At 42.5% G+C, this 15,096-nt stretch overlaps 1 protein-coding gene across 2 annotated transcripts; it reads left to right on the top strand.

The window, feature by feature from the left end:
- Positions 1 to 2,503: 2,503 nt before the first annotated feature.
- Positions 2,504 to 13,463, top strand: ptena (phosphatase and tensin homolog A). Of its 2 annotated transcripts, XM_041049849.1 has the most exons (10): positions 2,504 to 3,263; positions 7,415 to 7,499; positions 7,641 to 7,685; positions 7,783 to 7,826; positions 8,022 to 8,260; positions 8,612 to 8,753; positions 10,545 to 10,613; positions 11,232 to 11,398; positions 11,933 to 12,220; positions 12,342 to 13,463. In XM_041049849.1, exons 1-10 carry the CDS (start codon positions 3,185 to 3,187, stop codon positions 12,525 to 12,527), a joined length of 1,344 nt encoding a protein of 447 aa, XP_040905783.1. In that variant the 5' UTR covers positions 2,504 to 3,184; the 3' UTR covers positions 12,528 to 13,463. The 2 variants fall into 2 exon arrangements, with proteins under 2 accessions (XP_040905783.1, XP_040905784.1); XM_041049850.1 differs by lacking the exon at positions 10,545 to 10,613.
- Positions 13,464 to 15,096: the final 1,633 nt, after the last annotated feature.

Raw genomic sequence — 15,096 nt, 5'->3', positions numbered from 1 at the left:
GAGAAATTGTTTAAATTTCTTGCTGGTGTTTACCTGAAATGTGTCTGAGATTTTCGTGATGTTATAAAGTGGGCATGTGCATTCATGTAAGAAAAACAGTCAGTTTTAGGAAAATGAAAATGACTATATGAAATGCAGTAATAAAGGAAATTATTTGTTATAATGAATCATCATAACTGCCTAATACTGGGATATTGTATACCATAACCTAAACCAGATATCCTTTCATGCAATGTGTTTCAGTGGTTTCTTGTATGTGATATCTCTGTTCTGATTTTGTCTGTGTGCCACTGGTTGTGCAATGTAACTTACGTCTGTCTGTACAAGGTGCGTACTTATCCATTTCAGGTTAAAGGTTGAAGTCGACAGAGAAATGAGACGTTCTGGGGTTGCAAAGCCAAAAGTGCAATGCTGCTATCTGCTGGTGAGAACCGGTAAAGGAAAATCCAAAAATAACTGCATGAGAAACTACTGTAAATGCACATAAAAAGGCACAGTCACTTTGTCTCTCTGACAGGACATAGGCATGGTAACTAGAATCATCATAATAACTTCGCTCACTGAGACCAGAACCGAAGATAGTTCTATGTTTCTGCCTGTTGTCAAAAAACAGTCAGACTTTATATTAAATGGAGACAACAATGGTGATGTTTTTAAAATGGCTTAAAATCTTGTGCATATTTGTTTGCATTGGAAAACAAAGTGTTTGGCTCAGGACTGGCTTTGCCAGCTAGATCTTTTATAACAGATTAAGGAGATCCTGATGCGCTTTCAAATTACACTTAAGAGATGGTTGAATGAACTTGGAGGACTGATTAATTTTGCCAGTCATTAAGCTGTACGGGCTTACATTGCTATGAGATGACTGAGGAGAACCAGTCTCCCCTGTAAGAAGTAAATTCCTAATTAGCCTTACATGGGATCAGATCATTTAATCTGCGATGTTCCAGGTAACCCCATTTAAATCTGCTGAACTGCACCCTCAGTGCTTTATAAAATCTCCAACTACTGTACGTCCAACATGTCACGTCGCCAAGAAATTACCAGGATGTCTACAGGTGTAAATCTCTTGTGTCCTACAGGCCTAATATTCTTGAACAGAGGCTAACCATATTTTAACACCCCAAAATGTGATGTACTACCTACAGATACACACAAGTCACATCTCCATGTCAATTATCTGGAATGGTTTGCACAGCTGTCATGTTGCATGGATGTGGGTTGATTTGGGTTTCCTTGGTTCCCGATGTAGGCTGATTTTTATAAGCAATTTGTTAGGAGAGATTGTGCCCTTCTTCAGCTATTTTGCATTATGGGTGTGAAGATTATGGATGTGAGGCACACCTCAATCTGCAGTTGGTGCTGTTTGACCATAACAATAATGGGCCTCTAGATCCATTTTCTGAAAGGTGAAACTGACTTTTGGTGTGGTGGCACTGCATCTAAACTAGAGCTAGAACTAATGATTATTTTTTGTTTTTGATTGATCTACCATTTTGTTTCGCAGTTAATCGCTTATGTGATTAATCTATGATTTGTCTATAACATGTCGGAAAATAGGGAAACATTCCCATCACCATTTCCCAGAGTTCAAAGTGACATATTCACATTGCTCACTTCATTGACATAAAGGAATAAGAAAACCAGCAAATTTGTACTATTAAGCAGCTGTAATCAGTTGGCAAGAAAAACTTGAACTAGAAACTGATGGCTAAGGTGCATGCCAAGTTAATTTTCTGTTGATCAAATGACTGAAAAGCTTTAATTAAAACCCTGTAAAAACCCTGCCCTAGAAGTTACTTAAGATGAATATCTCATCCTCCTCATCATGAACATTTTAGATTTTTTTTGTGTGTTTTTGTAAATTATCATTATCATTATTGTTAGTATTATTGTTGTTATTATTATTATTATTATTATTATTATTATTATTATTTAGGTTATAGGTGTGTCTTTAATTTTAGTGTGTGTAACGCTATGTTTTTTGCACTCCTAGTCTGCGTCAGTGAAAACAATAACACTGCCCATGCAATTAACAGCGTTGGTATAATTTAGGATTGACTTTAGGTTTGGCTCGTACGTTGAATAATATTATTTTTTCAGTGTAAACACAGTAAACGTGTTATGGATTCATATGTTACAAAGATATACTTGCGACAGTCTGAAATGACAGTTTAAACCGCGAAAAGTGACATTATGTTGGAAACTTCCCTAATTACAGCCACACGTGATCACTTTGACAGAAGGGAGCGTCGCGAGCGGACTCACGTTATCCTTCCGCCAGAAGCACGAAATAACTCAACTGTTGCGCTTTTTAGGGTTAAATCGAATATATATATACGAAGGTGTTAATTTGCATACATTGTTAATTGTTGAAACACTATGAGTTGATAATGCATTTGCTAGTTTTAAATCAGCTGTGGAACTATGTGGTGAGGGCGGAGGGATATTTGTTCTAAAATCCCAGCCTGCTCTACCTTCTTTTTTTCCCTCGGTGGAGGCCATGATGGGAGCCTGAGAGTTCAGCTGGAGCGAGAGGAGCGAGAAAAGAAGATGATTCCCCGGGACCGAGCTGTCAAACCAATCTCTGCCGATTCCTGAGCTTTGTATACTCTATATACATTTAAGGTGGAGCCTGTCAGTTCTTTTCAGATGTGTTCTTGGCAATCAGTCGAGGACAATGTTGAATCGTTAGGAGGCTTTTGGATCGAAGAAGGAGGCAGCATTAGCTATTGTTGCTAGCTAGCTGTGCTAGCTAGCTGCTTAGCTAGCGAGCTAGCTCCGTCTGGATACGGGTTTCGGGAACCGGTGAGTCCTCCATCTCGCTGTCAATCGCGGCGGCTGCTGCGACTGAGCGATCGGCTTGGACCGTGTCTGGCATTCAGAGGTTTATCTGAGGACAACTGCATGTATTTAATTCGGGGGTGTTTGCAAGACGAATTGCAGGATTGGGAAAGTCGGGCCTGCACGGAGGAGGAGAGCGAGGCCCGTCTTTATGATCCAGAGGAAGCCTGTCTAATCCGACCCACAACCACCGCTAGCTCTGCGGGCTAGCACGTCTCTGCGAGGACCTGCAAAATTTAAAGAGCGGACCCGCTGACTGCGACAAACACGACCAGACAGCCAATACTAGAAAGACCTGTTTTCATCATTTACCCCTTATAGACTCCTGTCACCTGCTACAATGGCTGCGATTATAAAAGAAATTGTCAGCCGGAACAAAAGGAGATATCAAGAGGATGGGTTCGACCTGGACTTAACATGTATCCTTCCTTGTGTTCCTCATTTTCACAGCACCCTGGACACTGATTAGTTCCGTCTAATTGTTGCATTGATGAATAGAAGTGGAAGCAGGGATGTGAGGGAGCTAGCTGCTACTTAGCTCGCTGGCTAGGTGGTCAGACAGCGCATCTCTGCTGTCACCCAGCATGTTTGAAAGATGGTGGATCTGTCAAACCAGCACGCATAAATGTCACAGTCATATTATAGCTGGAAAACCCCGTTCAACCGGACAGTAATGTGTGTCTGAATATAACAAAAAAGGGCATTAACATTTAACGCAGTTGTGGACCTAGATTTAACTTGTAAAATTGGTGGTGGCATTAAGCCTGTTTTTTTTTTTAAACCGGTGGTTGAAGGCAGATAGATCTTGTGTGGTATTTATCTTGAAATGTATTTCATATGTTTACTTATCTACATAGTGTACGTATAGAGAGTAGAGTATGTAACTCCATCATGTGGTAGGTCTCGTTCATGATGACTCTCACTATCCATCACCTCACCTGTGTCTGCTTTGGGTGGGTATTAATTGATGGATTTCCAACAGATCTTTGAAAAATCAGATTAAGATTTTCCTTTCCCTTTATGGCGATTATGAGATAATTTCCAGTTTTGAGTATTGCTATTTCAGGCCCCTCTGACGGACCCATTTCTCATCCATTACCACTGACAATAGTTGACCTGGTTCCCAGGTGCTTATCGCTGGTACTAAAGTTGGTACTTTTACTTATTTGACAAGGGATAAACTAGATGAGCAGCTGATGTGGTTGACCATGGGCAACTAAATACAAACCCTGCTGTGTTATAGGGCTGAGAGTGGTTCACAGTTGCGGTGGTTGTGCACTTGACTTTGTATCAGAATGTCAAACTGCCTATTTCAGCCTTTTGAATCCTGAGTTTGACATTTCTAGTTTTAGAGCTGAATCGAGTAGTTGATTAATTGACTAGAAAAAACACAAGATAAATCTGCAACAATTTTGACAGTCGATTGTTTATGTTTCTGTTACTGTTTTTTTTTTTTTGTGTGTGTGTTTTTTTTTTTTTTTTTAATGCAATCATTCGCTGCTTCCGGCTCCTCAAATCTGAAAAGTTGCTGTTCTTCTTTGTCTTCTCTGAGAGTAAATTTAATATCTTTGCGTTTTGGACTGTTGGTCGCACATAACGAAACATATGTTGATGTCATCTTTGGCTCTGAAAAAGTGTGCTAGGCATTTTCGTTATGTTACGACACTTATTACCAGGTGATTAATCAACTAATCAAGGAAAAGTATATGGCAGATCAGTCAATAATGAAAATGTAAGTTGGAGCCCTGTCTGCTTCTGAACAGCATGTGAAAATGAAACAGGCCAGTGTATTTATGGACTGAGTTTGCTCTGGTTGTTGTCAGTATTGTGGCATCGATGATAACTCTGCAGAGTAACTTTTTTTTTCCTCTCAAAGAATGGAAATGTAACGCTGAGTGAGTTACCTTGATTCAGTGGTGTCACTAGAGATAGAAGATAGAAGCATATTGACTCGAATTCAGGCAGAGCTGTCACCTATGATGTATGTGTCACTGAAGATGCTGAAATGTGTGCATCACAGCATTTGCTCAGATGTTTTCCACCTGGTGTTATAATGTGGTAAAGCTTGTGTCATGTCTTTAAGTGGCAGGACTCTGCGGTGTACAGCTTTGTGCAGGTGTGAAGGAAGCACGCTACTCAAAAGTGGCATCTTTCTTTGGCTTGAAGTCTCCTCTTGTTCAGATGTGGGCCCTTTCGACCTACCCCTTTTATCATTTTTGGCATGGTGTCTAAAAACAATATGGGCTCTTTGCCGTTATGTAATGCAGTATCACAGTTCTGGGAATTGCCCTTAAAATAGAGTTGCCAGTGATCTTGTATCAGCGTTGCTGTCTGAGTGCTCTCTCCCTCTCTTACCCTCTCAACCCACCACCTCTCCTTTGCTCTTTTTCTTTCCTGCTCCCACTCTAATTCTCCCTCCCTCTGCTTGCCCCCTTTCCTCTGCTCTCCTCCTTTCCTGTCCTCCCCACCCCCTCCTCGCTCAGCGCTTGCCGGTTCCCACTCTCCCTTTTCCCCCCTCTCTCTCGTTCTCAGTTGTGGATTTGGCGTATGCATAGAGCTGAGGCAGGGCTGGCTTTAAAGAAAAGGCGTGCCTGAAACGGCAAAATTTTTCTTTTCTTTTTTTTTTCCTCCTACTTGGAGCTTCCGTCGGGGGTCCCGCATGTGCGTTTCCTCCCAGCTGCAGAGACCAAGCCCCCCATGCCCTGGGCTGAGGCTCTCCTGGGAGCTCTGGAGCTTTTTAAAAACACTTAGAATAGCCTGACTGGGATCACTTTGCCAGTAGGTCCAAGGGTTAGAGTAGCCCATTAAATAGCATAGAAAACCTGTATTTTGCTTCTAATTAGGTTTTTGAAGCATTAATGGAAGGAATTATGGCACAGTGTGGACAGATAGGCTACTGTGTTGTGAGCTACAGAGAAAGCTGCTTTGCAGTATGCAAATAATGTCATAGGTATGCTATTGGGCTTGTTGGATTCATGCATCAAGATTTGTGTTGAGCATACCGCGGCTGCATGAAGTTGCGCGAAGCTGCATTAAGACACTTATTGAATTCCTCTAACTGGGGTCTCTTGAAGATTGCCTTCCAAAAATGGCTTGAAATTACATTAATCTTTGTCTTTATGTCAGTTGTGTAAGTCAGTTGTCTTTTTCTGGAGTCCAGTATTTTTTCCCTAGCAGCAGGTCTACTGATTGAACAGTGAACTGTGTGTGTACCATGAAAAAGGCTTGCTAATGTGAGTTTTTGCATGTGCATGTACTTGCATGTGTGCACACCAGCAGGGTTGAAGACCGGGTAGAGCCAGCCGCACTTTCTCACCAGATTTGTCAGATGCGTGTGTGAAATTTTTCTGACCAGTTAAAAAGTGATTTGACTCTGGAAAAATAAAGTCTGTGCAAAATGAACCAGACACATCCAATTTGAAAATAGTCAGCTTTTCTATTTTTGACACCGTGGCACAGGAAGTGTAAGAAAAGGTTGCCCTTTAGTCAGTGGTTAAAGTGTGAAATCCCGCAGCTTATGTCGACAAGCAGACTTCAGTTACAGGTAGGCGTTGTAGCCAAGCCTCAGAGACATGCATGTCAGCTCAATTATTCTTTTCTCTGCAATTTGACACTGATATGTGCCTTTAAGATTGAATGTATGTCACCATATAATTGGCCTCGACACTTTCCATCACTATTCTGCTCTAAATTTCAGAGCCACGTTCAATGATGTAAGGCAGCTGTAAATGCAGACAAGGTGTATCACCAGCAAGGTGGTGCAACCAGAAGTTAAACTCGTGGTGGAATCTAGGGTGTGTGCGTGTATGTGTATGTGTGTGTGTGTGGTTCCACTTGCATCTTTTCTATTGCTGAATGTTACAGAAACATAGCAACTACCTTCTGCTGCACCTGCAGCTTGCAAGTCATGACACAAAGGATTCTTGTTTGATGGAACCTCTTATTTTTCTACCTGTGTGTTTCCATGTTGCCTGCGTTCGATCTCCTAGATATTCAAATTGGTCCGGCCGCGCTCGAAAGAGAGAGATAAGCCGAACATTTGCGATCATCCCAATATAACTTTGGGTTCTAAAAATACATGCAGGTCAGGGAGCGGAGACTCTCCTCGTGCACCCACATGTGGGCCTGGCTCGAGCAGGAGCGCTGTTAGTCCTGTCCTCTCTTGCCTGCTTCTCACTGTCAAGGCCATCTGTCACAACACACACACACACACACTGACCAGCACACCCCCTCTCTTTCCATAACTACGACAACCTCACATTTACATTGGCTGAAACCTTGACATACTCTGCTGTGCATCTCTGCATTCTTGAAATTGAGCTCTAACTCTGAGAATAAGTAAGCCTGCCTTTGCTTTCAGCAGTGAAAGACTAAAATTAAATGCTTTTCTTTTTTTTTTTTTTTTTTTAACAATTCATTATTTAAAAGAGGTTATTATGTGGAAGAAATTTCCATTCAAGATGTGGTGCTTCGGTAATGGCATCTTCTTTTCTGTAAAGGCTTGATTTCCACATGCTTCACATGCACACACAATGCACAATGTACATTTCCTTGACCCCTGCCTGAACAGATATCTACCCAAACATCATTGCTATGGGCTTTCCAGCAGAGAGACTCGAAGGCGTGTACAGAAACAATATAGATGATGTAGTACGGTGAGTTACATCTGCTTTTGCTATGTGATCATAGAAAAGCAGAAAAGAAATGTGTTTTATTGTTGAATAAATGACTGTTGGTCTCGTTTATTGATCTAATAAATATATTCTTTGTCTGGTTATGTTTCCTCCTGCAAATAGGTTTTTGGATTCAAAGCATAAAAACCATTACAAAATCTACAACCTGTAAGTGTGCCACTTCGTTAATACCAGAACTGCTCTTTGTTTACTCACTAACTTCCTCTGTTTGATCACTAACTGGATTTTGTTTTTCCCGTTTCAGCTGCGCAGAAAGACACTACGATGCTGCCAAATTTAACTGCAGAGGTAGGCTGCTTTATATGTTTTTTTAGATGCTTCCCTCTTAAAAAAAAACCCAAAAAACCTGACCTAAAAGCCTGGTGACGCTCAGTATCATGAAAATCTCACAAATTGTCCACTGTGTCTTTCTCCTTGTCTCGTCTCTGATCCCTCCCTCTCTCGTTACATCTTTGCGTGGGCCTGCATCCCGTCACGCATCAGTTGCACAGTACCCCTTCGAAGACCACAACCCTCCTCAGCTGGAGCTAATTAAGCCGTTTTGTGAAGACCTGGACCAGTGGCTCAGTGAGGACGACAATCACGTGGCAGCCATCCACTGTAAGGCCGGGAAGGGCCGCACTGGAGTCATGATCTGCGCCTATCTCCTCCATCGCGGAAAATTCCTGGAGGCCCAAGAAGCGCTTGACTTTTACGGTGAAGTCAGGACAAGGGACAAGAAGGTGAGATGTTCATCGGAGACCAAATGTCTCAACACAATAGCTCTTTATCAGTTCAGATCAACTGTTGCAAACAGGGTTGTAGCAGATTCTTTTCACGATCAGTCTGCTGATTATTTTCTCGACTAATTGTTTTGTCTTTTTAATGTCAGAAAATTGTGAAAAATGTCTGTTACACTGTTGGCCCAAAATCCAAAGATATTCAGGTTGCAGTGATGTGGAACAGAGAAACGTGACTCATCCATATGTCTCATTATCAGAATAGCTGCCAATGAATTTTCAGTTTCAGTCTGAGTTGCAAACATGCACAGAAAATCATTGCAAGATCTCTAAACATCGCCAATGTTGTTGCAGGGAGTAACGATCCCGAGCCAGCGCCGCTACGTCTACTACTACAGCTACCTACTGAAGAACCAGCTAGAGTACAAGCCGGTGGCGCTCCTCTTCCACAAAATGGTGTTCGAGACTCTCCCTATGTTCAGCGGGGGCACCTGCAGTGAGTCACACTCATGTTCAACTTTAACTCCAAACCAGGGTGTAGGCATGCATGCCGCTGTTCAAACGGAACGAGAGCCTTGGATGTGTTGTGCACTGTAGGGCTCACCCACGCTACAGTTTAGCTCCACAGAACAGAGCAGGTCACCGATGGTAGAGTTGATTCGTCCTCTGCCGGTGGTTTAAAGCCAAATCAAGTATGGCTGAAGCTGCTGCACTATTTTTGGACCTTTTGACTAAAAAGAGCAGCTTCTTAATGATTAAGTCCTCTTGTTGCTGCTTAAAACAAGGCCAAGTTATTCTCTGCCAAAATCAGATCCCCTCTGTTTACCATAATGGAATTTTCAAGTGTTATTAGGGTCATAGGATGTTTTTTTCTTTGGCGTCCACATCTGAAGAAAAACAATGAAAAAACAGAGATTGATAGCGTTTTAAGATTTTTAGTATCCCAGAAAACTCCTGCAAAGTTTAGCAAGAAGATATTTTAGCCATTGTTTAAATTTTTTTTTGTAACTTCCTCAAAAGTAGTGAGAGGAATTATGTATGCACCATTTAAACAGAGTGTAGAACTCAAAGCTCTGCACAAGGGAAGTAAGCTGTGCACTCACACACCGGACTGCTCAGTAGAAGCCACATAAGCATGTGCATGTGCTTTATTTACAAATAACCAGGAAGTAATTGAAAGTCAACAGAGGAATTATATTTTTTGGTCAGTGATTTTATTTTGCATACAATAGCATTTGAGTGTTGGTTTCTGTAGCTCACGAGTATCTATGTGTTACTGCATGTTTGCTCAATGCTTGAGTGGTATGGCTTCGGTGGCAGAGTGACACAGACACAAAATAGTCAGACCCAGAAACTTGCTTTATTTGAAACCAAAACTTTATCAACATCAATACCAACCAAACTTTCCACATCCTCTAAAATACCACTGACACGTCTGTGAGACACTGGGTAAAAGCTCTAAGCAGATAAGACACTTTTTCACCTATAGCCTTTCAGCAAAAATGTATTTTCACAGTCCATGTCCTTTTTTTCTCAGCATGTTAGTACTGTGTACTTTACTGTATATAGAAAAGCTTTTTTATAGTGCTCTCTCACGGCCTTAGGAGGCAAAGAAGTCAAACAATCCAGTTTTTTTTTTCCTGCTCAAATGTGTCTGAGTCACACAATGTTGTGCTTTTTTTGTATCTGAAATTTTGTCCATTTTTAACTGTCGGTCAGAAAAAAAAAGAAAAAAAAAAACGCCTCCTCTTCCTTCGTTTCTGTGGCTTTTTCACCCTAACACCTGACTGTGCTGAACAGCTCTGACTGTATCGATCCTTCTCTTTCCTCCTAACTCTCCCTTAAAAAAAAAAAAAAAAAAGGCCCTATTCTGAGTTTGACGTCTTAATACATGTACACACACATCACCCTTTTTCTAGCCTCAGGTTTTAGCTCACTGCAGCAATAAAAGAGAAGCTAGTTTGATAATTGTTTCAAATCACACATTTCTTTTTGTTGAATCCAGTGTTTTGTGGTCGTTTGAGATTTTCAGCAGTCTCAAGTTCCCCCTTTCTTCCTTCCCATTTGTGTATCTCACAACACACCACAAGGTCCCATGTCAAATGTATAAGGTGCACACCTCCACTCTAAAGCCACGTACTGTATGTTGTTTTTGAGAAAAGCTATGTAGATGCAAATATCTGTAAATATTTGTGTAGAGCTCTTGTGTTTGTGCCTGCTGTGCTGTCAAGCCCCTGACAGGCCAGCCAGGCCCCTGTTTGTGATAATCTCCTTCTTTCTCTCTAAGGGGACAGTACCGTTAAAAACAGGAGCGAGCCGACCCCTCAGGGCTTCAAGAAAGGGAATTGGCATTGGGGTAAATGAGCCTTTCATCCATTATTATCATTTCACTCATTTGCTTTTATATGGCCCCAGAGATCCACCAGGCAGGAGCAGTCTGAGGTAGACGTGTTGCTTAGCAGGATAGGACTAGCTTACAGGCATATGAAGTCATCTCCAACACCACCCCCACCCTGACAGGAAGGAGGAAGGGTTAAAATCCTTCTATATGCAACGTGTTGCGTTGGTCCAAGACCAAACCATGACTGTCTGTCAGAATAGGGTCCTGTGTGTCTGGTTCTGGGTCTCTTTGGGTGTTATATTTTTTGGTCTGAAACTTTCCCTTTCTCCTCCTTAATTTTAATATAATGTTGTGTCATTTTTTTTTTTTTTTTGTACTTATTCAACCGGGGGGAGGGAGGTGGTGGTGTGCTGTGCTGAATCTTTTGTCAAACTCATGTAATAATACTAGTATCCTGTCTTGCTCTCTTGATTCACTCCCTGCTCCTCTGTCACTCACTCCTCCTCCTCTTCTTCTTGTTTTCTCTCTTCTCCTCACAAATCTCATAATCTTGCTCCCCCTCCTCCCTTCCCCTCACGCCCCCCTCCCTCCCCCCTCCCTTCCCATGCAACATCAACCTTTTTTTGTTTCCAGATCCGCAGTTCGTGGTGTACCAGCTGAAAGTGAAAATTCACACGTCGCACCCGGCCCATACGCGGCGCGAGGACAAGCACATGTTTTTCGAATTCCCCCAGCCGCTGCCAGTTTGTGGAGACATCAAAGTGGAGTTCTTCCATAAACAGAATAAGATGATGAAGAAGGTTAGTTGTGTTACTTGTGTTTGTGTGGTTTTAATTTGCTCGGTCCTTGTCGCTGGCACAAAGAATCTGTCAGTCATTAAGAGCTCATCTCCACTGTTGCTCGCCATGACATCTGCTGTGCCAGAGAACAAGAAGAATTTTCTCACTATTTTTTGTTGTAAAGTTTTGTGTATTTACTGGTACTGAAGGCCTCTTTTGTTGTCCAGAAATTTTAAAAACACATCACTGAGCCAGGCTGCAGCACTGGTTGACATGTTCCTTCAGTACCATGAGCGAGCAGTTACCTTGCTTTGGCTGTAAATGCCCCAGATTGAAAAGAAACTGTATTTGTGAGCAGTTTTTAAAGTTCAGCATCTTCAGTAGAAACACAGACATGGCAGGGAAATTAAAAAGTACTGAGAGATGGACTAATGCATTGTTGGGAAATAAGGAAACAATTATAAGGAACAATAAGGAAAATATGAGCCCTTAACCAAATTTAATCAAAAACCCAGAACGTTCCTCATCTCTCCTCTCATCATCTCTGCCCTCCAGGACAAAATGTTTCACTTCTGGGTGAACACCTTCTTCATCCCTGGACCAGAGGAGAGCTCGGACAAGATGGAGAACGGGGCGGTGAACAATGCGGAGAGCCAGCAGGGAGGACCGGGACCGGGCCAGGGGCAGCCGCAGCCACAGCTACAGACGCAGCCGCAGCGTGCCGAGAGCAGGGACAGCTGCAGGGATAGCGACAGGGACTACCTCATCCTGACGCTCACTAAGAACGACTTGGACAAGGCCAACAAAGACAAAGCTAACCGCTACTTCTCGCCAAACTTCAAGGTAAGCAGTGACGTGAGCTGGCAGGATTTAGACAAATAATGGAAAGCGGAATGATAAGACGAGTCTATGATTATTTTACTTGTATGGGCTGAAATCAGTTGTCTTTAATTTCCCAATCCAGGTGAAGTTGTATTTTACGAAAGCCGTGGAGGAGCCTTCGAATTCTGAGGCAAGCACTTCAACATCCGTCACCCCGGACGTTAGCGACAATGAGCCAGACCATTATCGATACTCTGACACCACTGACTCTGATCCGGAAAATGAACCTTTTGATGAAGAGCAGCACACGCAAATCACAAAAGTGTGAACTCTTTTTAAACAGGAAAAGAAGAAATTATACACCAGAAAAAAAAAAGGAGAAAACTTGAATATAAACTCAAAAGAAGAACCTTTGTCCCTTCCCTCCCCCAGACGGCAATAGAATATCATCATGTCAAATGCCAATTTTAGGGAAAAAAAGATAAATATCCTGACCAATATATTGTTTTTTTTATTTTTCTTTTTTTCTTTGGCACGGCCATGTACCATGTGCGAGGTATTGACACTGTTGCCCCATGGGAAAAGGTGCTGTAGCTATAAAAATGTGTTTATATATATATACATACGTATATGTATATACATATATACATGCATATATAAACAAACTTTTTTTTGTGTCAAAGACAATGGAAAGAGTACCACAATCAGGAGACGGGAGTTGAAGTGTGGGAGAAGTTAGAATGATATACTAGGACTATGCTGCTCCTTCTCCTGTCTAAACCAAGGCCAGTGCTGCAGTCACTTTGTTTCACTCCCCCCCCCCCCCCCCCCCCCGCCCCCCTCTCCTCTCATCTTTTACTCTCCCTCCCCTCCATCCTATCCTCCTTCCTATCCTCCTTTACTGTGAATGCTTCTTGTGCTCTTTGCAGGCTGTCTCACGTGACTTTTGGCCTTTGTGCAGTGCAAACTGCATGCGGGCAGTGGGTTGGGGGTGGGTGGGGTTATGAAGAGGCTGTGATGATGTCTAAAGCATTGCCATTCCTGTTCCCACTGTGTATACGTTAAATTATGCAGAACAAGGCATCCCATGTAATTGTTAATGTTTTTTTTATCCTAAGATAATAAAAATATAATACACAAAACAGCAGGGAGACAAGTGTTTGCAATAATGTCAACACTACATTTAAAGGACAGTGGTGATTTGCATGTATTGGAATTGGCGTCCATCCCTAATAAATGTATGCAATGTTGTCTTTTCTTAAAGAAACCAGCTTTGAGATGTGTCTTCTGCGTGGGGTTCCCCAGTGCTTTGAGTCATGCTCAGAAAATTACATCAGAGGTTTATGTAATACTCTCCCTTCGCTGTTCGCAGTTAATGAAAATCATGCAGAATGAAAATGAATTTTGTAATATGCAGTTGTCATCGAGTGGCGAGGCCAGCGCAGTCTTTAACTTGACACCGTTGCTGCCGACTGAAGTCAGAATTTTAAGTGCCAGACCCCATTATCTGAAGTCGAGCATGTGCGAGGTGGAGCAGAGGTGCAGCAAGTCAGGGAGGAAAATGTGCACTTGATGAGAAAAATGCTGTAAAGCAGGTTGTCGTCGCAGCTGCTGGAGCTATGTTAACAGTAACTTCCTGCTTTAAAGGTCAGCGCTGCAAATAGCGGGTGGGACCTGAGGTAGGGAAGTGATGGAAGGATTATTATTAAAAGTTCAACTGAGGGCGAAGAGCCTACTTGAAACAAATAACAGTGACTCAACCAGGGAGCTGAGCATCTACGTTAATGGCAGTCTGTGAGTGAGAAAATGCTTATAAATCTGCTGATTATCAAGCACACTTAAGTCTTTTGAGAGGTGCTGCAACTGTTTGCCTTCATTCAAACTTGACTGGTCACTGAAGTTCACACAAGTGAGCTTTCCCTTCAACGATTTCTTTATAGATCGAATGGAGAATTTTTGTTTTGATATTTCTGCCAAATAACAGTACATTTTCATTTCTTGATTTCAAAGCACGCTGACCTCCGAAACCCCCGATAAAAACATTAACATTTGTGAGCCAAAAAGCAGCCTGACCTCATACCAAACCATCAGCGTTGCATGCAGAGTGGCTGCCGCTGGTTAATCAAGGCGTTCTTCACATGAAATGAGCAGAGGAAGGAAAGGCTACCAGCCCAGGAGGGAGGAGCACTGGGCCCCGGGTAGTCGAGCCTGCTCTGCTTGCAGACTTGTGCGACTCCCCAAATGAAAGAGTAACAGGATTAACGACCATGTCACTGTGATAGGAGAGCAGAGAGTGACAAGACCCTGGCTAAAGCGCAGCCCAAAGTCTCTTGATAATAAAATAAAGTATGAATTAAACATATATATTTAGAAAAAAAAATGTTCCACCCCCAGAGGCAGGCAGTCACATAATCCCCTTCTGCTCTATTAAGACTCGGTCCCCGGCTCTTTCGTGTTGATAGAGACATCAAAGCCAACCAGTGCAGCGTCAAATGAGACAGGCAGCAGTCGCAAGGGTCCGACTGTAATTGGCTGAGCTGAGAAGGAGGGAGAGACTCATGGTGATTAATAATGAATGTGCTGCGCTGGGTTGAGAAAGAGCAGAGCGAGAGAGAGAGATGCCTCAGCTCTCCACAGGCAGGCGAGACTGAAGCGAACGAAGAGGGCCGACTTCAGTAGAGCTCGAGCTGGAGAGTCCACTTCTTTGCTTTTGATCGCCCTCCTCATCACATACACAAACCCAGACACGGCAGCACAAGCAGCATCTGAAATATTAATCTAATCAATATACAGCTTCATTTGTATGTTTTCAGCACCAGCTCTTCTAAAAGATGTTCGTTTGTCTGACTTTTCTGCATCAGCTCCTCTCTTGAGACAATATGGAGCAATGTTTGCTT

The sequence above is a fragment of the Toxotes jaculatrix genome, chromosome 11, assembly GCF_017976425.1.
Source record: "Toxotes jaculatrix isolate fToxJac2 chromosome 11, fToxJac2.pri, whole genome shotgun sequence".
NCBI lineage: Eukaryota > Metazoa > Chordata > Actinopteri > Toxotidae > Toxotes > Toxotes jaculatrix.
The sequence above is the reverse complement of the archived record's forward strand: the minus strand, read 5'-3'. Positions and strand labels throughout refer to the sequence as shown.

What these genes read in the sequence shown, in the direction of transcription:
- ptena (XM_041049849.1), top strand. Translation starts at nt 3,185, where the DNA reads ATGGCTGCGATTATAAAAGAAATTGTCAGCCGGAACAAAAGGAGATAT. An exon ending in TCAGGACAAGGGACAAGAAG is followed by an intron (nt 8,261 to 8,611) that starts GTGAGATGTTCA and finishes ATGTTGTTGCAG; the next exon opens with GGAGTAACGATCCCGAGCCA. An exon ending in ACTTCTCGCCAAACTTCAAG is followed by an intron (nt 12,221 to 12,341) that starts GTAAGCAGTGAC and finishes TTCCCAATCCAG; the next exon opens with GTGAAGTTGTATTTTACGAA.